This window comes from Myotis yumanensis, unplaced genomic scaffold, assembly GCF_028538775.1.
Source record: "Myotis yumanensis isolate MYYU_CA2020_CCGP unplaced genomic scaffold, mMyoYum1.0.hap1 SCAF_6, whole genome shotgun sequence".
Taxonomy (NCBI): Eukaryota; Metazoa; Chordata; class Mammalia; order Chiroptera; family Vespertilionidae; genus Myotis; species Myotis yumanensis.
The window spans coordinates 39,251,867-39,276,623 of record NW_027223757.1 but is presented as its reverse complement, the minus strand read 5'-3'; the positions used below and the strand labels follow the sequence as shown (position 1 = coordinate 39,276,623).

At 37.6% G+C, this 24,757-nt stretch overlaps 1 protein-coding gene across 3 annotated transcripts; it reads left to right on the top strand.

The window, feature by feature from the left end:
* Window positions 1–4: 4 nt before the first annotated feature.
* QRSL1 (glutaminyl-tRNA amidotransferase subunit QRSL1) lies at window positions 5–23,821 on the top strand. Of its 3 annotated transcripts, none has more exons than XM_070417995.1 (11): window positions 5–110; window positions 5,198–5,357; window positions 5,671–5,769; window positions 7,831–7,927; window positions 10,381–10,557; window positions 14,117–14,292; window positions 14,382–14,494; window positions 17,044–17,236; window positions 17,732–17,849; window positions 20,553–20,725; window positions 23,319–23,821. In XM_070417995.1, exons 1-11 carry the CDS (start codon window positions 87–89, stop codon window positions 23,534–23,536), a joined length of 1,548 nt encoding a protein of 515 aa, XP_070274096.1. In that variant the 5' UTR covers window positions 5–86; the 3' UTR covers window positions 23,537–23,821. The 3 variants fall into 3 exon arrangements, with proteins under 3 accessions (XP_070274096.1, XP_070274095.1, XP_070274097.1); XM_070417994.1 differs by having other exon boundaries at window positions 20,553–20,758; XM_070417996.1 differs by lacking the exon at window positions 5,671–5,769 and having other exon boundaries at window positions 20,553–20,758.
* Window positions 23,822–24,757: the final 936 nt, after the last annotated feature.

The following is a 24,757-nucleotide window of genomic DNA, read 5'->3' as shown; positions in this document are numbered from 1 at the left end:
CCCATGTACTCCCCGTAGCGGTTGTTGACCTTTGTTTTTCCTCCCTGTCACCCGGCCCCTGTGGTGGCAGGCTGGGCACGAAGACTATGCTGGGCCGGACCCTCCGAGAAGTGAGTGGAATTGGCTGCTGAGGGCCCGGGGAGGTCGGCCAGATTCGTGGAGTCCGTGGTCATGGGGTCCGCGGGCCTGGCCACGCTTCTCGGTCAGCCCCGCCGCCTCCTTCCCCGGGACTAAGTTGGGGATTCGTAGCTGTGGGTCCTTCGGCTGTACTCTCCGCGCGGGTTCCGGAGTGAGGACCTTAGCAGGGGAGCTTCTGTGCCGCGGAGCTGTGGGTGGAAGTGAACCCCAGCTTCTCAACTGGACGTTTGCTGGGGCTGGGGCGCTGCCAGAAAAGGGGGATTGCGCTGGTCCCCCTCCGTGTCTCGTCTGCCCCCGACCACTCGTTTGATGCAGTTCTAAGGAGCCCAGCAACTCTGTCCCTTGCAAAAGCCAAACTAACGATTCCCCCCTCCCCTTTCTCCTCCGCCCTTGGCACATCACTCTCTAGGCTTTAACTACCACTAAAATACATACCAGTGATTCCTTCATCCTTGTCCCTGCTTCCCGGACGTCCTTTTGTAACCCTAGGCTGTATTTGTGAGTGTCTTCTGGACATGTCTAACAAATGTCCCTTAAGCACCTCAAACTCAATTTAACCAAAGTCGACTTCCTTGTAACAGGACCCCCTCTTACCTCTCAGCCTCCATCTTTAAAAAAACAACAACAAAAAATACAAAACCTGATTTCCGAATCCTTAATAGCCTCGTATTAATGGGACAACCTTATCTTCGTTGCCTTTAGATTCTTCTTCATCTGTAATATCCAATAAGTCACTAACCCCTATTAACTCTGTCTTGAAATTATGTCTGCAATCTGTTTTCTTGCTCTATCCCTGCTGTTTGGGTTTTAATTCGGGTCTCTGCTTCCTGCCCTGGATCTCTCAGCCTGTATGACTGCCTGCAAGCCCTCTGCTATCAGACTTACCTCTCGCCCTTGTTAAAACTCAGCTGTGTCCCCGGAGGCAGATCTGTGTGGTTAGTCCCAGAGCAGTGGTTCTCAACTTTGGCTGCACATTAGAATCACCTGGGAATCTTTTTAAAATCCTGATTTCTGGGCCTCGTCCTCTGGAAATTCTGTTTCTTTGTACCCACCCCATAACAAAGAAACAGAATTTCCGTAGGCTGAGGCCCAGAAATCAGGATTTTAAAAAGATTCCCAGGTGATTCTAATGTGCAACCAAGGTTGAGAACTACTGGCTTAGAGTCTCACAAGGCTGAAATCAAAGTGTCAGTCAGGGCTGTGGTTTCACCTTAAGTTGTAGGGTCCTCATTTGTTGTTGGCAGAATCTGTTTCCTTGGGGTTTTAAAACTGAGGTCCCCATTTTCTTGCTAACCTTGTAGGTAGTAGAGTAAATGAGCTTAAGGGACAGGAGATGTGGGATAACTAGAATTGAGGTTTATACAGATACTAGTGTCCTGGTGCATGGATTCGTGCACACTAAAAGGAAATTAATTAGAAGAAATATTTTAATGTTGCTATTCGCCCTTTCTCTATAATAAAAGTGTCAACCAAATTCACAATCGTCAATGACAGATCGAAACACATGTGTGCAATTGGCCCCAGTGAGAGCTTTATATGTATTGCACATGCGTGAGTCAACTTAGCCTTTTATAGATATAGAATAAACTTGCTTAATTAGACCTGCTTTCTGATTTAGCTAAACTTTTTCCAGCCCAATGAAGCACCCCAACTTCTCTTTCAGGTAATTGTCAGCAACACAGCAGTAATATCAACATGAAGCAGATTATTATTGTAGATCACACAGGGAGAACAAAGGGTAAAATATTTAACTGCAGCAGTGTTTGACTATATTCTGCACAGTGAGAAAAACTGAAGTCATTTTCAAGTTCCACCATTTCTTCTTTTCAGTCGGGTCAAGTTTCTAAACTTTCTAAATCTCCATTTTCCGGCTAATGAAGAGAAAATAGGATTCTACCAAGTCTCCTTCCTATCTACCTACTTCAGGACTTCTATGAGGATCAAATGAAATGAGGCATGGGAAAATGTTTCACAAACATTTGGTTGAACTGTAAAATGTTTGCACCTGGCTATAAGTCAGGTTCCTGGGCTGAAGAAACTGCAAGGAAGCTAATTGCTAGGGAGAGGAAGCCAGGCGTTGCTACCTGGCATTATCACCCGGCGCCCACAGTGACTGTTTCTGGGCTGGGCTGGGCTGTGGGCTGCATTTTGCACCATGGGGTCTTGGCAGCGTTGGCTGCGATTTGGTGGGGTGTCGCTCTGGGGTGGTGGCGGGGCCTGTGTCCCACTTGGGGGAAGCCGAGTGTTGGTTTGTCAGCACCAGGTCCGTGGTGCCATTTATTTTTAAATGGCCAGTGTGCATCATGGCAGCTCCTGTGTTGAGCATCTGCCCCCTGGTGGTCAGTGCACGTCATAGCTACTGGTCGGATGGACAGACACTTAGCCTTTTATATATATAGATTGGTAATGATGTAGTCTGGGCTATGACCATGTGAGTTGGTCACTGGTAAGATGGAGGAAAGTTTGTGTAAAGTGAGGTCAAGAACTGAGAGGCCAGGTGTCAGTGTGCATAACTTGAAGTTTGAGTTCAACAGAAATAGGAACAGGAGCCATAGTAAAGAAGATTACAGTGAGCTAGCTGCTCAAATCTTCAATGAATGAAAAGGAGAAGTAGGGAGATTTGGTGTAGGGAGACTTGGAGAGTAATATAATCCCCTCCAAGGCCTGTTCTTCAGATGAGCTGGGTTTTGAAAGAAGAGGGAAGAGAAAGGCATTAAAGACCGAGGAGGAAGCTTGCCCACATATTCTTTTCTCCTCCTCTGGACTCTGCTACATGGTAGGTAGGAGCTAAAAAAAAGAAAGTTGCAGGAGAAGCAATGGCCTCAGAAAAGCCTAGTTTCCTAGAGGAAAGAAGTGCCAGGGAGAGAGAATTTGTTTTTTGATGTTTTGTTTTGTTTTGTTTTGTTTTAATATGTTTTTATTGATCTTTGAGAGAAAGGAAGGGAGACAGAGAGAAAGATAAAAACATACATTAGAGAGAAACATCAACATCAATTGGCTGCCTCTTGCATCCCCCCTACTGGAGATTGAGCCCACAACCTGGACATACACCCTGACCACGAATCAAACCAGAGGCCTCTTGGCGCATGGGCTGATGCTCAACCACTGAGCCACACTGGCCGGGCAAGAATTTGGGTTTTTTTTACAAAAAGTTTTATATTTGATTTCATCCTATGTTCAAATATGACAGCTTTAGTTTTGTCCCAGGAGAACTGTACTATTTATATCTCATATTCCTTATGCTCAGTCCATTCTAGTTCATTAGCATCTTTGTTTTCATTTCTCTTCTCCAATTCCCTTACTGATTTTCTCAAATCTGGATTTCCTAAAAATGGTCCTAACGAGCATCAGCACTATTTAAAGTGCATGCTCCTGGGCAATCTGATTTCTCACCACTGTAGCTCCTTATTACCTCTTATTCTTATACCAGTTGACAAGTCAGAAAGCAGTTTGAGGATAGTGGGCATTAGAGGACTTGAGGCAAAGAAGGAGAGAAAGTGGCAGACATAATTTTCCTATTACAACTTTGCCATGGGATAGGCCTGTCTATATAGCTATCTGCCTCTCTAGCTTTGGGTGTTTGCTAGTTCTGACTCTCTTCTACCCAGCCTAATACTTTATTCTTTCTTCTCTCTCCATATTTACAATTTTAGAACACACTGCTATCATTTTATTTCTCTTCGGCTCCTTTCTTGTAAGTTCACATTGCATACAAACAATTGAATAGAAATATCTCTTCTTGTTACCAGGTTACCACCTTTAAGTCAAGCTCAGCTCCCCTCTCCATCCCTGAGTCACTCACCCAGACTCTCCATGGCAGTTCTTTCCTCCTCTTGTCCATCAGCATTAGGTCCTCTCAAAGGTCTATCCCACAGCTTTTCTCATTTAAAACCCTCAGCCCTAAGAATACTACTGCTTTGATGACTTACTCAACAGCTAAGAGCAGATCATTTGCAGATTTTCCCCCAAATGCAAACTCCTGTTGCTTGATGTGCTTAGGACGCGTGAAAATACAGTCAACTTAGAGGACAAACTAAGCTTCCACTAGTGCAGAGAGAAATGATGAAGGGACATATGTTAAAAAATTACCTCTACCCTTTACCATTTGTGTGTCTTTGGACAAATCACTTAACCTCTCTGACCTTCAGTTTCTTCATCACTAAAATGATGTTAATAATACTTAACTTCTGTAGTTGTTTTAAGGATTAAATGAAGTAATAATGCATGTAAAGCCAACAACAATGCCTGGCACTTGGTAAATACTCAATAAATATTCTCCCCCCCCCCCCCCCCCTTATCTCTGAGCTCCCATCTGTCTTTTCATATTATCTCCAAAGATTTGGTATTATCTTCAACTTCTTGTTACTTATTTTAAGTATGTAGTTATTACTTCTATAGGAAGTATTAAATAATTATCACTTCACCTGAGGCTTCACTTACCATCAATATGCAGGTTCTGATAACTTGTAGTACAGTTTATTTTAATGCTTTCTTTACCAGTCTTCCTGATGCAGCGAAGACAGGATTTCAGGAAAGTTTGTTTGCTTTTGAATCCATATTTTGCTAAGCATTTTTCTTAATGAATAGTGGTTTTTGCTTGAATTCTCCAAAGATCTATTTAATAAAGATAATTTATTTAGAGCCAAAAGTCCTGTATTGACTTGTCTAGTTCATTTTTTCTTTCTCTATGGACTGCCTGTGTTGCGGCTAGGCTACTCTCTGTACACAATCTATCCTAAACCATGCTTCACCCATGCTGGACCTCTACTTCTCCTGGGCAGGATGGTTTACCTAAACCATTGCTCTTGTTTGTTCAAGCCTGGCTTAGAAACAGTTACTTAGCTAGGCCTATGAATGTGATGTCCTCAAAACCATCTTCAAGCTGATCAAGGTGTTACCCTGGTTCACTACACTAAGTGTAGAGTTAATAGGTTTTCTTGGTTTGGAATCCAAGCCTTACTTCAAAATTTATACTTAACCACTCTATCTGACTTCCTCAGTGTACTATTTGAAACTTCTGCAGACTCACCAAAGGGTTTTTGAACTGTATATATTATAGGTTTCTGCTGCACTGAAACAAGGCCAAATTACTCCAACTGAGCTCTGTCAAAAATGTCTCTCCCTGATCAAGAAGACCAAGTTTCTAAATGCTTACATTACTGTATCAGAAGAAGTGGCCTTAAAGCAAGCTGAAGAATCAGAGGAAAGATATAAGAAAGGTAAATTACTTTGAATTATACTCAGTTGTTATATCCTTAGAGAAAGAGTTTCAATTGGATGTAGCAGTCTCCATTTGGCAAGTGAATTTTTTAACATAAAGCATTCCCTTATTTAAAGAACTTGCCAGGCGGTATAATAAAAAATGAGGCGATTGGATATATGATGCTTTTTACTGTCCAACTGCAATAATTTCTAACCTGAATTTTATTTCTGAAGAAGTATCTTTACCAAGAACTAATAGTTATTAACTAGTATTAATGTGTCATTATATCTTGAATTAGATACTTCTAGTCTTTTGGCTTTTTAACACAGGTCACTCACTTGGGGATTTAGATGGAATTCCTGTTGCAGTAAAAGACAACTTTAGCACATCTGGCATTGAGACAACATGTGCATCAAACATGTTGAAAGGTAAAGTTTAACTGATCACAGCATTTATTAAAAATAAGAATTTTTCAGTTTAAATTAAAGAAAAGATAGTGCTGAAACCGGTTTGGCTCAGTGGATAGAGCGTTGGCCTGTGGACTGAAAAGTCCCAGGTTCGATTCCGGTCAAGGGCATGTACCTGGGTTGTGGGCACATCCCCAGTGGGAGATGTGCAGGAGGCAGCTGATCGATATTTCTCTCTCATCGATGTTTCTAACTCTCTATCTCTCTCCCTTCCTCTCTGTAAATAATCAATAAAATATATTTTTTAAAAAAAAAGAAAAGAAAAGATAGTAAAGCACCAATATAGTCTCAAACTAATTATATCTGCAAAGAAGATACTTAGGATGAACTATTACATTTTTTCTATTTGCTCTTTCAGAATGCAAAATTATTCCTTAGAGGTAGGCCTACTTAGTGGATGAATGTAATTTAGGAAGTTTTAGCAATCCTATTTAGGAAGACTCAGTAACTAATCACCACAAACACACTAAGCAACCTCTAACTCCCACTCCTTGATAACATGGGAATAGTATGAAGTGGCTGTCATTACCCATCTCTGAAGGATGGTGTGAGGATTCGTTAGCCATTACTGTCCAGTTTTTTTATATATATATATTTTTTTTATTGACTTTACAGAGAGGAAGGGAGAGGGATAGAGAGTTAGAAACATTGATGAGAGAGAAACATCGATCAGCTGCCTCCTGCACACTCCCCTACTGGGGATGTGCCCTCAACCAAGTTACATGCCCCTGACCAGAATCGAACCTGGGACCTTTCAGTCCGCAGGCCGACGCTCTATCCACTGAGCCAAACCGGTTAGGGCAGTCCCGTTATTTTTTATTTTTTGACTCCTGTACCTTTTATATCACTACTAGAGGCCCGGTGCACAAAATTCGTGCACAGGAAGTCCCTCAGCCTGTACCCTCTTGCAATCCGCGACCCCTTGGGGGATGTCCGACTGCTGGCTTAGGCCCGATCCCACAGGGCAGTCGGACATCCCTCTCACAATCCGGGGACAGCTGGCTCCTAACCACTGGCCTGCCTGTCTGCCTGATCACCCCTAACCCCTCTGCCTGCCTGCCTGATCGCCTCTAACCTCTCTGCCTGCCTGCCTGCCTGCCTGATTGCCCCTAACCGCCTTTGCCTGCCTGTCTGATCACCCCTAACCTTTCGCCTGTCTGCCTGATCACCCCTAACCACTCTGCCTGCCTGCCTGATTGCCCCTAACCACTCGCCTGCCTGTCTGATCACCCCTAACTGCTCAGCTGCCTGCCTGATCACCCTTAACCGCCTCTGCCTTGGCCCCCACTGCCGTGGCTTCATCTGGAAGGACGTCCAGAAGGTTGTTCAGTTGTCCAGTCTAATTAGCATATTATGCTTTTATTATTATAGTTATTTATTTGAGTATTATGTTTAGTTTTATTCTTTACAGTTTAGTAAGTCAAAAAGGAATCACGTTTGTCAGGATGCTTGGATCCTAGAAAGAACATGAAATGGGAAAAGGTTATTCAGAGTACTGTATACTAAAAGTAATATTCTGAGGTATGTGCCTAGGTTCCTCTGATAGGTAGACTGTTGTTAATTGTTTTTGAATATACACTACATGGAGAGAATTTTAATTAATAATAAAAATCTATTTCTGACTAGAAATGGATAAAAATCACTGTGATATAGCATCATCTGAGAAGAAAAAGTCAAGTACAATAATCAAAAATATGATTTGTGATTACTGTCAAGTGAATTAGGCACACCTTTGTCATTCAATATTTTGCAGGACTGTTGTTATAAAAATAGTGAATATAGACTGCCTGCCTGCCTGCCTGCCTGATTGCTCCTAACCACCTTTGGAAAACATATAGCATTTAGCAATAGAAAAAATAAACTTTTGGAATAAAGTACAACCTACTAGTCAAATTAAGAATAATTAACACATGTCAATACAAATTGCTTAATTGCAGTTTAAAATCTTGTTTCTTTAATATGTTTTATACGTTCACTGTTGTTGTTTTTTTCCTGTAATAAAAATTACTGAATTTTTTTCAGGTTATGTACCACCTTATAATGCCACAGTAGTTCAGAAGCTGTTGGATCAGGGAGCTCTACTAATGGGAAAAACAAACTTAGATGAGTTTGCTATGGGGTAAGTAAAATTGAAATTCTCTTCTCTCATATTTCTTCGATCTGTCTTTAATTTCATTATGTAGCTCCCTAAAATTATTGAGGTGATTTTTTGAGGATTCTAATGCCAGTTTCTCATTCCCTCTGTGAGATTATGCTCTACTGTCTAATACATATATAGTCATATTTCATTTTAGTTTTAGTTTGCATTTCCATGATGACTAATGTTAAATATTATGTGGTTTGCCACCCATATATCTTCTTTGTTGAAGAATCTATTCAAATCTTTTGCCTCCCACCTTTTTTTTTTTTTTAGTTGGGTTGTTTGTCTTATTGAGTTGTAAGAGTTCTTTCATACAATTTGGATTCAAACCCATTATCATACAGGTGATTTGAAAATATTTTCTCCAATCTCCGGCTTGTCTTTTCATTGTTTTGGCATTTAGTAAATACATATTGAATAGATTAATCCCTGGGACTAAACTCAAACATAGGTTATTAGGCATTGCCTTGAATAGCTGATCAAAATGAATATCAATGAGGGTGAAGTGAATATCATGTACTTCCAGATGTGATTCCCCAAGAGGAACACACCATCATTTATGCAATTTTCCTATCCTAAAGTAATAATGAGGAAACAAAAGACAAATCTGAAATTAGAAACATTCTATTAAGTGTCAATATCTAAAAAGCATAGGAAGGCTGTGAAAATGTTCTAGATTAAAAGAAGTTAAAGAACATAAAACCCAAAACTTAAAGAAGAAAAGGTAGGAGAAAATCTTTATGACCTTGAGTTAGCCAGATATATTTTAGAACACATAAAGTACAATTTGTAAAATAAAAAATTGATGGTTTGAACTTCATTAAAATTAGTAACTTCTGTACTTTGAAATATACTGTTTAAAAATGAAAAACAACAACACTACAGACTGAAAGAAAAATACTTGCATTACATATGTCTGAGAAAGAACATGCATCCAGAATATATATAGACCCTTTCCCAACTCACTGAGAAAACAACTCAGTTTTTCTTTTAATGGGTAAAAGATGTAAGCAGACATTTCATTAAAGAAGATATACAGTTGGCAAGTAAATACATAAGAAATGCATCACGTTAAGGAAATGCAAATAAAAAACACAATGAGATACTTATACTTATTAGAATGGCTTAAAAAATGAGAATATCAAGTGCTGACAAGGATAAAGAACAATTGGATTTCTCATACGTTGCTGGTAGGGAATTCAAAATGGTGTCACCATTTTAGAAAATAGTTTGGCAGTGTCTTATAAAATTAAACACACTTACCATATGACCCAACAATCTCAGTCAAGAAGTGAAGAAGTATGTTTACACAAAAGCACTGTCTATGGCCTTTCAGTACAATATTTATTGTGACTTTATTCAAATTGCCAAAAACTGGAAATAACTCAATGTTCATTGGCTAATGAATGATTTAAAAAGTTAAAAAAAAAAAAAAAGAGGCTTAAGAGATAATGATAACTAACTGTAGTACCTGCCCCTAGATCTGCTTCTGTACTGGGAGGGTGTAAAATGCTATAAAGGACATTATTGGATCAGCTGACAAAATTGGATTATATACATTAAATTAGATAAAAGCATATTAATGTTAAATTTACTGATATTTATAACTGTACTGTCCTATATAATAAAGAGCTAAAATGCTAATTAGACCAAACAGTAGAACGACCCTCCGGATGACCTTCCAGACGAAGCCAGGGCTGCGAGGGCCGAGCCCCTTGCACGAATTTCGTGCATCGGGCCTCTAGTGACTATATGAGAGAATACCCTAATCTTAGGAAATACATATTGAGTACATACTAAAGTATTTAGGACTAAAGGGCCATAGCAATATAATTTACCCTTAAATGGTTCAGAAAAAAAAGTGTATGGACACACATACAAAGAGCATACAAATGATAAAACAAATAAGGTCAGATGTTAACAGTAGGTGAATCTGGGTAAAGGCTGTAAAGTGCTTTTCATGCTCTTTTTATTTTTATAACTTTTCTGTATGATTGAAATTATTTCAAAATTTTAAAAAAATAAGTCACTAGTATTCTACTTATAATGCTTTTCTTAAAACTTCTGATTAAAATAGGGTTTCCTTTAAAAGACTTTGTGTTAACCGTTTGAATGTTTGTGACACTATAACCAGAAGACCTTAATTTACAAGGGAAATCATCTTAAACTGAATTAGATGATCAACTGGGATATAAATCTTCATTTCTTAGTAGACTAGTTTTCTCTACTTTCTATCGCAAATGCTCTTACTTTCTATTCTCCACTCCTCAACTATCTATTTGAATAAAACTACATCTAAGCAGGCTTCCTTTCTTTTCCAATTCAGTTTACAGTGGATTATACAGTGTCAGAAGTAAATAATAATCAGAAGAGGAAATTTTCACATGAAATGAAAGTTTTATTAGATATCTTGCTTCACTTCTTCATCTCAGATCTGGTAGCACAGATGGTGTATTCGGACCAGTTAAAAACCCCTGGAGTTATTCAAAACAGTACAGAGAAAAGAGGAAGCAGAAACCCCATGGTGAGAACGAGGAGACAAATTGGCTTATAACTGGAGGAAGCTCCGGAGGGAGTGCAGCCGCCGTATCAGCGTTCACATGCTTTGCGTAAGATGTTTTTTCTATCTGTACTTTAAAACCTAACCTGGTACAAATAGTCATAAACTATAGGCAAAATCCAACAATAGTCAAGTTCATACTTCGGTATTTCATATATATAAAATACATATGTATATGAATTTTATAAAATGCATATATATATATATATATATATGTATACACACACACACACACACACACACACACACATTATTGATTTCAGAGAGGAAGGGAGAGGAAGAAAAATAGAACATCAATGTTGAGAATCATTGATCGGCTGTCTCCTGCACCCCCTACTGGGGATCTAGCCCTCAGCCCGGGCATGTGTCCTGCCCAGGAATCAAACTGTGACCTCCTGGTTCATAGGTTGACCATCAACCATTGAACCATTCCAATTGGGCAATACCTCAGTATTTTTATTCCTTTTTAGTGAGCTATTTGTGTCCAGAGATATATCAAAATTATATCTTATTAATACATTTAACTATACATCTATTTTATACATTTAACTTTAAGATAACATTTTGCCTTGGGCAGCATTGGTCAGTGGTTAGAGCATCAGCATGTGCACCAGAGTATCTCAGATTCAATTCCCGGTCAAGGGCATATACCTGGGTTTCAGGTTTGATCCCCACCACCAGTTGAGACGCATGTAGGAAGCAATCGATGTGTCTCTGCCACATCGATGTTTCTCTCTCTCTTCTCTCTCACCCTCTTCCCTCTTCCTTCCACTCTCTTTAAAATCAATGGGAAAAATATCCTTACCCCTCAGATGAGGATTAAAAAAAATAATAATAATATAACATTTAAAGTCTTCCTATATAGTATCTGGTTCTCTTAAAAACATGACTTTATGGATCTTGCAGAATAAACCAGTTAGCATAAATGGACTTCATTGAATTTCATTTTTTAAATAATTTATTTGAGTATCTGGTTACTGATTGTACAGATATTTAAGTACTAACATACCGTGGCTTTAGCTGAGTGCTGCTGAGCTAAATTGTTAGCTATGGTTTATCCTTCACCTAATTCTGACTTTTGTCCCCGCAAAAAGGAAAGAAAAAAATGCTCCTAATATATATACATCAATAGAATATTTAAAAGTGTTTTTATCAATCAGCAACTAAAAATATATATCAGTAAGTAAAGGTTTTTCAAGTTTGTAGAGAGCTGATTTGTTCAACTGTCACACTTTGTATTTGGAAAGCATCAATCATGCTTTATCTCTTAAGTCCCATTTGTAAAGCATTTCCTAACCATCTAAGGAAGAGTAAATAAATATTGCTGTTATTATAGTTCTCTTTCCTTAATTATCCACTGTAACTAAGCTCTTTCAGGGACATTGCAAGCAATAAATTATTTATATTTTTAGAGCTAGGAGGATTTATTAGACTCTACAGATTTTTTTTTTTTTTTTTTTTAGTTTCCCTGGAATCTTGTTAACAAGTAAAACCATTTCATTTTATCTCTGTGAAATTTTATAGCACTGCATTAATATTAATGAGAGTTCTGATAAGTTAGGCCTGCCAGATTAGGTGCTCTTTCCTATCCTCATCACCCCATTCAGTGTTCATCTTTCTGAATGAGCTTTCAGAAGATGGCATTTTGACACATATTTCCTATGGAAATGCAAATTTTACTTTACATAGCTGTCAGTGAATCCTAATAAGAAAATGTATCGTTTTAGAAATTGTGAAAGCAACAGTCTGATTTTGTGACTCAAATGGACTTGGTAAGAAAGGCATCTAATTTGCATTTTCTGTAGAACACAAGGGCCATGTGACTGGTAGGAGCCTTGTTTAATCCAAAGCTTCACTCTGGGTGTAGTCAAGAGAAGCACAGACCCAAACTAAGTCCAGATTGAATGGGTCCCAAAATATCAAGTGTTCTGCTTTATCTGCCCCCACCTTTTGATTCATTCTTTCTATAATAGTTTTAAAAATGAGAAGATTCTTGGAATACTATGCACCATGAAAAAGAATGAGCTAGAGCACTGGTGACATGGGAAGACAAGTATAGCATGTATAGTATGACCTTAGTTTTATTAAAAGTAATAATTATATATGAATATATGTATGTTAGTTGCATGGAAGTGTCTGGATGAATGTATATTAAAATTGATAACTAGATTTTTATCAGGGTAATTATAAGAGAAATTTTACTTTATATACATCATACAGTAGTAGGACATTATAATTTTTCCAGTAGCCATGTACACTTTTCTAATTAGAAAAACTTTTTCTGAAACAGTTTTTTAAATGTTTTTAATTTTTAATTGTAAAATATACATAACATAAAATTTACCATCTTAATAACCATTTTTAAATGTGCAGTTCAGTAGTGTTAAATACATTCACATTGTTGTGCAACCAATCTCCAGAACTTTTTTCATTTGCAAAACTGAAACTTTGTATCCATTATACAACAGCTCACCATTTGCCTGTCCCCCAGTCTCTGCCAACCACTCTTCTTTCTGTCTCTATGAATTTGACTACTCTAGGTATCACATATAAGTGAAATTATGCAGTTTTTGTGATGGCTTATTTTACCTAGTATTATGTCCTCAAAGTTAGTTTTTGTGGGAGTTTTTGTTGCTTAATAAGAAAAGCATATACTCTGTGGGTAACTGGGCAAAACAATGAACAGACACTTCATAGTTGGGTAATACAAATACAAATAAATGTGAAAAATTATTTTAAAATACACATTTACAAAGCTTTTTGGTTATCACTTTAACCATATTTTAAGAACTGTTAGTACTCAGTGGAACAATGAAACATTAAACACAATTTGATTCACTGCAAGTAAGAATATAAATTGGTACAACCTAATGAGTAATTTGACTGTATATATTAAGAACTTATAATAACAGGCAGACTCTTTGGCCCATTAACTCTATTTCTTAGAAGCTAACTTAAAAAATAATCAGACATATGGGCAAAGGTTTATGTTTAAAGGTGTTTATTACAAAGTAATTTATGATGCAGTTGTTATTCTAGTTGGCAACAACATAATGTTTAAATAAATTAAAATACATTTCTACCCATGATTCTAAATGGGGTAGTAGAAGGGCTATATCTTAATTTCTGGGAAGGGTGTATTCAGTTGTTAAAAGCATACTATAAAATTGCCATTAAAAGAAGGCATAAGATTTGTATGTATATTGATAAGAGAATGTGCTTTAAAATATTGGGAATTGCCAACTGAGATGATAGAATATTATACATATTTTAAATTTTCAGTAATTTTAATGATCTAATAAAAGGCTCATGATTAGCAAAAAAGAGATAGAAACTTATGATTACAGAATAACCTGAAGTATGAAAGAGAAATGCATTTTTAAAAAGACTTGAATATGCCATATATTAACAGTGTTTGCCTCAGAATGGTGGAATATTTTGTTACCTCTTATCTTTTTCTATATTTTAATAATTCTCTGAGATAAGCATGTTTTACTTTTATATAATCAGCAGGAAATACAGTTTTAAAATATACATTTTAAAAGGTAAATTCCAAATGTAAATAGAGATATGTCATTCTTCTAAAGAGAATTCCATTTAAATTCCAGGGCTTTAGGATCAGATACAGGAGGATCAACCAGAAATCCAGCTGCCCACTGTGGAGTTGTTGGTTTAAAACCAAGCTATGGCTTAGTTTCCCGTCATGGTCTCATTCCCCTGGTGAATTCAATGGATGTGCCAGGAATCTTAACCAGATGCGTGGATGATGCAGCAACTGTGTTGGGTATTTATATGATTCCATGTAGTTTGAAAATGTTACAATTTCACTGTAAAACAATGATGTCTGTCACTTCCAAGTATTTTTCTTTACAGGTGTACTGGCTGGGCATGACTGCAAAGATTCAACTACAGTACAAGATCCTGTTCAATCATTTATACTTCCCAGTTTGACAGATGTAAGCAAACTATGTATAGGAATTCCCAAGGTAATTCTTCCCTTTCATTACTTTACAGAAGTACTGTCATGTCACATACAGAGCACAGATTTGGGAAACAGATTGGTTAGGTTTGAATCCTTGCTCTTCCTTTTATTAGCTACTAGAGGCCTGATGCACGAAAATTCGTGCAAGAGTAGGCCTTCCTTCCCCTGGCTGCCAGCACTGGCTTCCCTCTGGCACCTGGGACCCGGGCTTCCCTCCTCTGGTCACCAGCAGGCATCTGGGACCCAGGCTGCTTCCCTCCTCCAGCCGCCCGCAGGCACCCAGGACACCAGTTTGCTTCCCTCCTCTGGCCACCTGCACGCATCTGGGACCCGGGCTGGCTTCCCTCAGGCTACCCGCAGGCACCCAGGACCCGGGCTGGCTTCCCTCCAGCCCTGGCTTCGTCAAGAAGGATGTCCGGAATGATGTCTGGATCACATCTGGTCCAATTAGCATATTACCCTTTTATTATTATAGATGTGTAACCTGAGCACACATGGTTTAATCTCTCTAAGCTCAATTTCCCTATCTGTAAAATGGGGATAATAGTAGTATTGATTTCAGAGAATGGTGAAGTTTGAATTAGATAATCATCATAGGGATATAATACAGAGCATGGCAACTATAATAATAAAAGCATAATATGCTAATTAGACCAGATGAAGCTGGGGCTGTGAGGGAAGCCTAGGTCCCGGGTGCCAGAGGGAAGCTGGTGCCGGCAGCCGGAAGAAAGAAGGCCTACTCTTGCACGAATTTCGTGCATTGGGCCTCTAGTAGTTAATAATACTATATAGCATATTTGAAAGTTGCTAAGAGAGTCTTTAAAGTTCTAATCACAAGCAAAAAAAAACTATGGTGACAGATGTTAACTAGACCTATTGTGGTGATCATTTCTTAATACATTTCTTAAATATCAAATCATGATGTACACCTGAAACTAATGTAATATTATGTTGTAAACTATTAAACCTAAATAAAAAGAATTAGATAATCATGTTAACACATTGCGTACCAATGGCCAGTTAAGTTTCTATTGAACGAGTACAAAAAAGTTTTATATAATGTTAAAGGCACGCTTTAAAATTAAATACCCATTGCATTTTGAAGTTATTTATTACATGTTCTTACAAGCTAATATCTTTTTAAACTATGATACTTTGTAAAACACTGTGTAATATGAAGAATTCTCGTGATCCGTCTGCAATGTGTTAAGCAAGGGTCTGTAAGATTTTTCTATAAAGTATCAATTAGTAAATATTTTAGGCTTTGTGGGCCATGCAGTTTGTCATAACTACTTAACTCTGCCACTGTAGTAGTGTGAAAGCAGCCATAGACTGTATGTAAACAAAGGAGTGTGGCTGTGTTCTAATAAAACTTTATTTTCCAAAATAGCTATCAAGTCACATCTGACTGATGGGCCTAATTTATTAATCACTGATGTAAAGGGCATAGCCCAAGATATACTTTGCATAGTAAAGGATCAATAAATGTCATGACATTACTATTAGTATTACTACTATATTTATTATGGTAGCAATTAAGTAATCCATACATGAAAGTAAATATATTGAATTACTGACCTTTAAGCTTAGCAGTAATTTTTTTTTAATCCTCACCCAAGGATATGTTTATTGATTTTAGAGAGAAAGGAAGGGAGGTAGCGAGAAAGAAAAAGAAACATCAGTGTGAGAGAGACATTAATCAGTTGCCTCCCATACATGCCCCAGCCCAGGATCTAACCCACAACCAGGTATGTGCCTGGACTGGGATCAAACTCCCAACCTTTTTGGTGTACAGGACGACACTCCAACTAACTGAGCCACCCAGCCAGGGGCAAAAGTAATTTTTTTGATATTTTTTTGTTGTGGGAGACTGTCCTATGCATTGTAAGATGTTTAGCAGCATCACTGCCTCTACTCTTAGAGGTAGCGCCCCACCATACCACAATCCCACAACCAAAAATGTTGCAGATACTACCAATGTCCCTGCTTGACAGGAAGAGGATAAACTTGCCCCCAGTTGAGACCACTGCTGTAGGGAAATTGTACTTTCTTTAAAATCTTCAATTAAGGTCATAGCTGTGCCTTCTTTTAGGGGCCTAGAGAAAGCACAGGTTGTAGAAACAGACATAGTTTAGAATCCTAGATCCTCTACTTACCTGCTATGTAATATTAGTAAAGTTACTTAACTTCTCTAGTCTCTATATTTTTTATTAATAAATTGAAAAATAATACCTACATCATGGGATTATTAAAAAGCATTAAAGTTGAAAAACTTTGAAAAGCATCTAGCAGGGTACCTGATATATAATAAACATTTAACAATTATAAAGTCTCCAACCAAATCGCCAATCTTGACTATTGTTAAAGAGCTCACTCATATCTAGTACTGTGCTTGTCATGCCATGAACACTCTTAAATTAGTTCAATCTTTCTGGCTACCTACTAGCAATTTAATCAAATTTTCTAATGTATTGTCAAAGGTCCTGGAGTATAAATTTTTATAAATCATCAATACAGAGGTTCTAATTCTGTTTTTTAACTTTTTCCAATAAGGAATATCTTGTACCAGAATTATCGAGTGAAGTACAATCTCTCTGGTCCAAAGCTGCTAAGCTGTTTGAGTCTGAGGGGGCCAAAGTAATTGAAGTGTCCCTGCCCCACACCAGTTATTCAATCGTCTGCTACCATGTATTGTGTACATCAGAAGTGGCATCAAATATGGCAAGATTTGATGGGCTAGAGTATGGTAAGATGGTTGTGTTAAGGTAGTTGTCTCAACATTTGAAAGGTTCGCTTTTTAGTGACAGTATATGTATATTGCCCAAGATAGTGTTGATGATTTAGAAAAGTAAATCAGTGAATCTTTTAGCATTATACTTACACTATTTATCATTAATATCTCTGTGTGTTCAATTCACTTTTCTGGACTGAATACCTTGAAGAGATAGTATCTTATCTTTGTATTTTCAGTTCATCTAATGTAGTGCTTAGCACATGGTAGATGCTCAGTAAACATTTCAATGAACGAACAAATGAGGAAGTGAACAAATAGTGTCTCCGTCTTGGTTATTTTCTTTTGTCTCCTTGAATGCTGACTGGCCACTCACTCACAAGGCAGATAAAGAAGGGAAACCAGGAAGGGCAATCCACAATTTTTGTATTGGTCACAAATGTAAATTTAGGTCTGTTTTTCAACCAAAACTTCCTTCTTAAGTAATGTTTATCTCTTTTTGGTTTTCAGGTCACAGATGTGACATTAATGTGTCTACTGAAGCCATGTATGCTGCAACCAGACGAGAAGGCTTTAATGATGTGGTGAGAGGAAGAATTCTCTCAGGAAACTTTTTCTTATTAAAAGAGTAAGATAATTAGTTTAGGAATTTTCCCCATTCTTAAAAACGCAACAGTAAAGTAGTAGCAGATCTTATAAGTTGAAATATTTGCTAAAGAAGCAAAATCTTTATGATTTTAATTAGAAATCAATTAAAGGCTTATTTATGATACTTTAGGTTTCTATTCAAAAACAAAAATGGGAAGTTTTAGTTAAATGATTAGTAAAAACTAAGTAGGAAGCCCTGAGGGATTTTGGCCTCATTAAATGTCCCCTGACTATTATTGCCAAATTGGCTTATGGCTGTGAGAGCCTTAAGTAGTTACTTTGGTGTCCCTTGAGAAAAAATTAGGGAATCAACTTAGTTTTCCCTTCCACTATGCACCTGTTTGCTCCAAGAAAGAATTCCAAATTACTATGACTCCTACCTAGATAGTCTTCAATATAAGTTTATTGACCATCTTGTGAAGGCATTATTCTAAATGAAATAAGAAAAAGATAAATACGATATCATCTCACTAACATGTGGAGTCTTTTAAATAAATAAATAAATAAATAAATAGAAAGAAAGCAAGCCTAACTCATAGAAACAGAGTAGAATTGTGGTTGCCAGGGGTTGGGGCTCGGGGGGATGGAGAGATGTTGGCCAAAGGGTACAGACTTCCAGTGATCAGATGAATAAGTTCTGGGGATCTAAAGTCCATCATTTTTACCGTAGTTAACAGTACTGTATTATATATTTGAGAGTTGCTAAGGGAGCAGATCTTAAATGTTCTCACCACACTCAAGCGATCCCTTGAGCTCTGAGTGCTACTTTCCTATCCAATACTCTGCTCTGGCAAATTGTGGCTGTCTGCCTCTCCAAACTTTCCATCTTCCTCTTTAACCCAGAGCCCCATTTCCCCACTCTTAAGCTCTTTTCAGGTTCTGCCTCTCTGGGCTCAGGCCTGAAAACTGCCTCCAGGCGTTACTCTAGGGCAGCGGTTCTCAACCTGTGGGTCGAGACCCCTTTAGGGGTCGAACGATGCTTTCACAGGGGTCGCCTAAGACCATCGGAAACCACATATATAATTACATATTGTTTTTGTGATTAATCACTATGCTTTAATTATGTTCAATTTGTAACAATGAAATTGGGGGTCACCACAACATGAAGAACTGTATTAAAGGGTCGCAGCATTAGGAAGGTTGAGAACCACTGCTCTAGGGAAATCAAAGAGCTTTTCACATACTTGCTTCTCTTCACTGAGAGCTCCCTCTTCTGAATGCCTGTTGTCCAAGGTCTGAAAATGGTAGTTTTCTTTTGTCTTGTTTTCTGGTTGTTTAATATGGTAGTTTCCTTTTGTCTTGTTTTCTGGTTGTTTAATATAGCATCATTGATGGAAGCAGAAGTTCTGCTTTTGAACGTATTTAAAGGAGGAAGAAATTTCTTAGAGAACAGAAATATTTGTTCTTTTATAAAATTCAGGTTTGGGAATGCTGTTAATACATTATTTAAGCCACCAGCTGTGATTGTTGTGTAAGTTACAGGCGATGTTTGCATTCTTCTCTATAGACACTCTGGTCAAGTGATAGCAAGGACATCTGACAGTTCTAGAGCATTCTTTTAGGGTAAAAGATTTTTACGTTTTTATCTCATTGTATTTGGTTTGCAGTAAGACTGGAGTTGTGATATCCATTTTTACAGGTGAGGAAACTGAAGTTAGGATAGTGAGTACTTTTGCCAGCCTTCATTAGTTTCAGGAGGATTTAAAGAGCCTTTTCTTTTCCCTTTCTTTGCATAATTGACTTATGTTAACTCCTATGTCTGGCTAATTCCTTAATCTTTTCAGTAAAGTAAGCATCTTTTCTTGAATTGCACATTTCCATTCTGGCCTGTGCCTATCCACAAAATACAAAATTGCAAGCATAGCATACTTTCCCCGGTTTCTGTTTGCAGAGCCTGTTTTCTAATGTCTAATTCTGATGGCATGTTAGAATTTTGCAAAACTTCCAGTGTCCTTCTGATAATTAGTTATTATACTATAGATGAATTAGACATTATAATAGAAAGAGGATTAAACTGAGCCTCCAGGAACCCAGTTCTAGACTTTCCTCTACCATTGCCAATCTCTGCAACCTCTGCAAAGTTATTTAATAACTATACTTGATTTTCCTCACCTGAACATGAATGTTCTGGTTTAACGATTCCCTGGAAGTGTTAATGTTTTATGATTATACTAGAAGCCCGTTGCATGAAGATTCGCGCAATAGGCCTTTCTTCCCCTGGCTGCTGGCACCAGTTTTCCTCCGGCACCCGGGACCCAGGCCTTTGGTCCAGCCGCAGTGGAGAAGCCAAGCTTCTTCAGTCTTCAGTCTTCACTCCAGCCGGAGCCTTCAGTCTTCGCTCCGCGCCTGCATATGCAAATTAACCACCATCTTTGTTGGGTTAATTTGCATAGTCACTCTGATTGGCTGGTGGGCGTAGCGGAGTGACACCAATTTGTATGTTTCTCTTTTATTAGTGTAGATATGCAAAATTGCATCTAGTAGTGACTTCTGATTGATTAAACTATAGACCTACCAAATTTTCTAATGACATCACAGTTGAACAAAATTCATTTTTATGTGTTGTAGGAATCTAACTCATAAAGGCCAAGAATCCAGTGATTCTTTAACAAGCCTCATGTATGAGAATTGTTCAAAGAAATAACAAAAAGCCCTTAAAATATCACCAATTTTTTTTCCACAGAAACTATGAGAATTACTTCATCAAAGCACAGAAAGTGAGACGACTCATTGCTAATGATTTTGTGAATGTTTTTAACTCTGGAGTGGATGTCTTGCTAACTCCCACCACCTTGAGTGAGGCAGTGCCGTACGTGGATTTCATCAAAGAAGACAACAGAACGCGAAGTGCCCAGGGTGATATTTTTACACAGGCTGTAAATATGGCAGGTGGGGGTTCCTCAAGAATGTTTAGGTTTTCTTTACATTTTTAAATAGGCACCCTGGTCTTCACTTAGGTTCTAGCTAGATCGTTCCCTAAAGGCAATTGCTTGTCCTTCTGGAATGCTTAGAGAAGTGTGTGTGTGTGTGTGTGTGTGTGAGTGTGTGTGTGTGTGGTGCATGGGCATAGGTACACGCATACTCAGATTCAGCACACATACACTTTTTCAGAATCAGTTCACTTAGTAGCATATTTTTAAACTTTAAAAAATTTTTCAAACCTATGAAAAAGTTGAAAAGTCACATAATGAACACGGCTATGACCTTTGCCTGTATTCACACTTGTTAACATTTTGCCTCGTTTGCTTTCTCCTTCCTCTTTCTCTCTTTCCCTCTTTCTCTGTCTCTCCCTCTTTCTCCACACACACACACTTTTCTAAGTCTCAACATCGCCGAAACCGGTTTGGCTCAGTGGATAGAGCGTCAGCCTGCGGACTGAAAGGTCCCAGGTTCGATTCCGGTCAAGGGCATGTACCTGGGTTGCAGGCACATCCCCAGTAGATGTGCAGGAGGCAGCTGATCAATGTTTCTCTCTCATCGATGTTTCTAACTCTCTATGCCTCTCCCTTCCTCTCTGTAAGAAATCAATAAAATATATTTTTAAAAAATAAAAAAATAAGTTTCAACATCATGACACTTCATTTTTATCATGAGTCTTCTAAGAATGAAGACATTCTCCTATATAACCACAGTTCCATTATCTTACCTAAGAAGACTAACATAAACACTGTACAATAATTTGCCAAATGTAGTCCATTTTTAAGTGTTGCATTTTAAATTTAAATAATTAAATTTTCTAAATTAATAAAGTTGAATTATCAATTGTACCAAAAATGTCTTTTATAAGTTGTTTTTTCCTGATATATACATTCATTTATGGTGTCTTTTTTAAATCCCTCAGCTCTCTGTCTTTTAGAACCACATCAGGCTGCATTATAATTCTTATAGCAGTGATCAAACATAGCATAGAACACTCAAGAGGAGATGGAAATTCTACTGTTCTTACCTGTACTTTTGGTTATTGTGTTTATTTCTCCCTGATCTGTCAAGATTTTTTGTTTTATCACATCCTTTCTGTTTAGAGAAATTCCGTTAGCCATTTTTTTTTAGGGTAGGTCTGATGGCAACTAATTCTCTTCGCTTTCTTCCTTTTCATTTTTAAAAATTATTTTTGCTATATATAGGATTCTGTTTTGACAGTTCTTTTCTTTAGCACTTAAAAAAAATGTGCTGCTTTCTTCTGGCCTGCTTACTTCTGATAAGAAATCCCCTACCTTTTAACATTTTTCTTTTAAGTGACATTGACTTTTGAAAAATCTAGTTCACTTGCCCTGTAGGATGTCCCCTCCATAATCTGAATTGTCAGATTGTTTCCTTGAGATTGAGTTGAGTTCAACATTTTTGACAGAAATACTACATATTCTTGATGTCAGGAAACAATTAACATTAGTTTGCTCTGCTTTTGGAAACTAAGTTGAACCCTTAGTTAAGGAAGTAACTGCAGATGTTTTCCTTGTAGAGTTACATTTTTCCTTTTATCAGTTGTAAGCATTTGGTGAAGTGATACTTTGAGACCATGTGAATATCCTAGTTCCCAATAAACTTGAACTCAGTTTTAGCATCCATTTGATGCTGACTGCCTGAGTTAATACCTAGAGAATTACAAAATGCTGACCTTTCTAATTATAGCATCCCATCTCTGTATATTAGCAGTCTTCTCTAAAGAGCAGCTTTCTTTTTTGGTTTTAATTCAATGTAGTATAAGCAATTACTATCATTATTGTTTTTGCTGCTCATATTGCCCCAGATTTAGTCAACAGGAGCCCCTTCAAATTGCATATATCCTTTAGACCTGTCCCCAGTAATTTTTGAAAACTTCCTTATTTTATGACGTAACAAGATGTCCCAAGATTTTATATTTTCTCTGCTCAAACATGGAATTAAAACTACCCTGAGCTACTATTTCTCATCTAACAAATTGGAAAAATTTACAAGTTCAACAATTTAGTCTATTGGCAAGGCTGCAGGAAAAAATCCTTCACCTTGCTAATGGGAGCTCAGAATGGTACAGCTTTTTTGGAGGGGAATTTGGCATTATCTAATTACATATTTATTAAAGGATAAATATGGTGAAGCAATCATCTTTGTTGAGAAACTTTCAAGAATATCAGAAAACATGTACACAGTAATTCACTAGGCTATAGCGTGAAATAGCTAAGCACAGAAAACAACCTACATGCCGAACCATAGAAGAATGGCTGAATAAATTATGGTAAACCCACATAATGGAATAGATGCAGCTATAAAAAGGAATGAAGATGTTCCAATAACAGTGATTTTCAACATTTATCATTAACTGAACAAAGGAAGGTACAAAAGCATGTATATCATATAGTTTTTGTTGTTTTTTAAGACTTATCATGGACCTACTAGCACTGGAAAGTGGAAGGGGTCTCTGCTTCTTAGAATGGAGAATTAATCAACTAATGGGTTTCTTTCTTTTACTCAGGGTTGCCAGCAGTGAGTGTCCCTATGGCCCTCTCCAACCAAGGGTTGCCAATAGGACTGCAGTTTATTGGACGTGCATTTTGTGACCAGCAGCTTCTTACAGTTGCCAAATGGTTTGAAAAACAAGTACAGTTTCCTGTTATTCAACTTCAAGAAATAATGGGTGATTGTTCATCAGTCTTTGAAAATGACTTAGCTTCTGTTTCTCTAAAACAGTAGTGACAAGTATATCATGCAAACTAAAATGACTTAAAGATTTTATATTCTAGAAAAGTCAAATGATCTTGGTAAGCTCTGGCACTTTGGTTCATTGTCAACATACTCATTCCTTGGAACCATTGTCTAAAATTCTTGTAATATAGTTAATTATATGTAATCTGCCAGCATTTATTAAGCATCTGCTAAGTGCAGAGTACAGGATTTCTACTGTAACACAAGACACATGTTCCTGAAAAACGATGCATTTTGCAAAAATGTCCATTAAAAATAACAGCTTGTTTACTTTATTAGATGTATTGATGTTGAATAACTATGTTGTACACCAAAACTAACATAGTATTGTATATTAACTATTTTAATTAAAAAAAGAAAAACAGAGTTTACAGTAAAAATAACTATAATAATGAACCTCTCAAAACGTATGCATCTTTGTAACCAAAATATTAACAAAAACAATAATTGAGGCCTCCAGAGATCATCTGGACAACCAGGCAGACAGGCAACTCAACATGTGATGGAGGAGCTCTGATCACAGGAGGAAGTGCAACCGGCTGGGGCCCAGAGTCATGCAAGACTGGGAGTATGCTTCCCCCGTAGGCACCTGGGGCTTCTCTAAAAATAGACCTGCACCGAATGAGAACTTTCTTTCATGCTAAAGGGTAAAATTTTACTTCTGCTGTTCCAGACCCCTATGCCAAGAAACCAGAACAACTCCATGTTACACTGAGCTCTTTCTCCAATTAACTGATCACAAATGAACTCATTAATGTCCCAGAAACATCAGTTGTAACCTAACAGACCATGTTGGACTTAAAACTTTGGTAGGTTGTGAAACCTGGTTTTAATGAGAAAGTTTCAATATACAGTAGTCTCCCCTTTTCTGGAGGGAATATGTTCCAAGACCCCCTATCTATGCCTGAAACCTACATATACTATATTTTTTTCCTATACATACATACTCATGATAAAGTTTAATTTATAAATTAGGCACAATAACTGATAATGAAACAATCATAACAATCTATAATAATAAAAGCTTAATATATTAATTAGACTGGATATCCTGGACAAAGCCGGGGCTGCGAGGGAAGCCTGGGTCCTGGGTGCCTGCCAGGGGCCAGAGGGAAGCTGGTGCCAGCAGCCAGGAAAAGGAAGGCCTACTCTTGCACGAATTTTGTGCATTGGCCTCATCTATATATAAAAGGCTAAGTGTCCATCCTT

What these genes read in the sequence shown, in the direction of transcription:
- QRSL1 (XM_070417994.1), top strand. Translation starts at nt 87, where the DNA reads ATGCTGGGCCGGACCCTCCGAGAA. An exon ending in TTAGATGAGTTTGCTATGGG is followed by an intron (nt 7,928 to 10,380) that starts GTAAGTAAAATT and finishes TCTTCATCTCAG; the next exon opens with ATCTGGTAGCACAGATGGTG. An exon ending in TATGTATAGGAATTCCCAAG is followed by an intron (nt 14,495 to 17,043) that starts GTAATTCTTCCC and finishes TTTTCCAATAAG; the next exon opens with GAATATCTTGTACCAGAATT.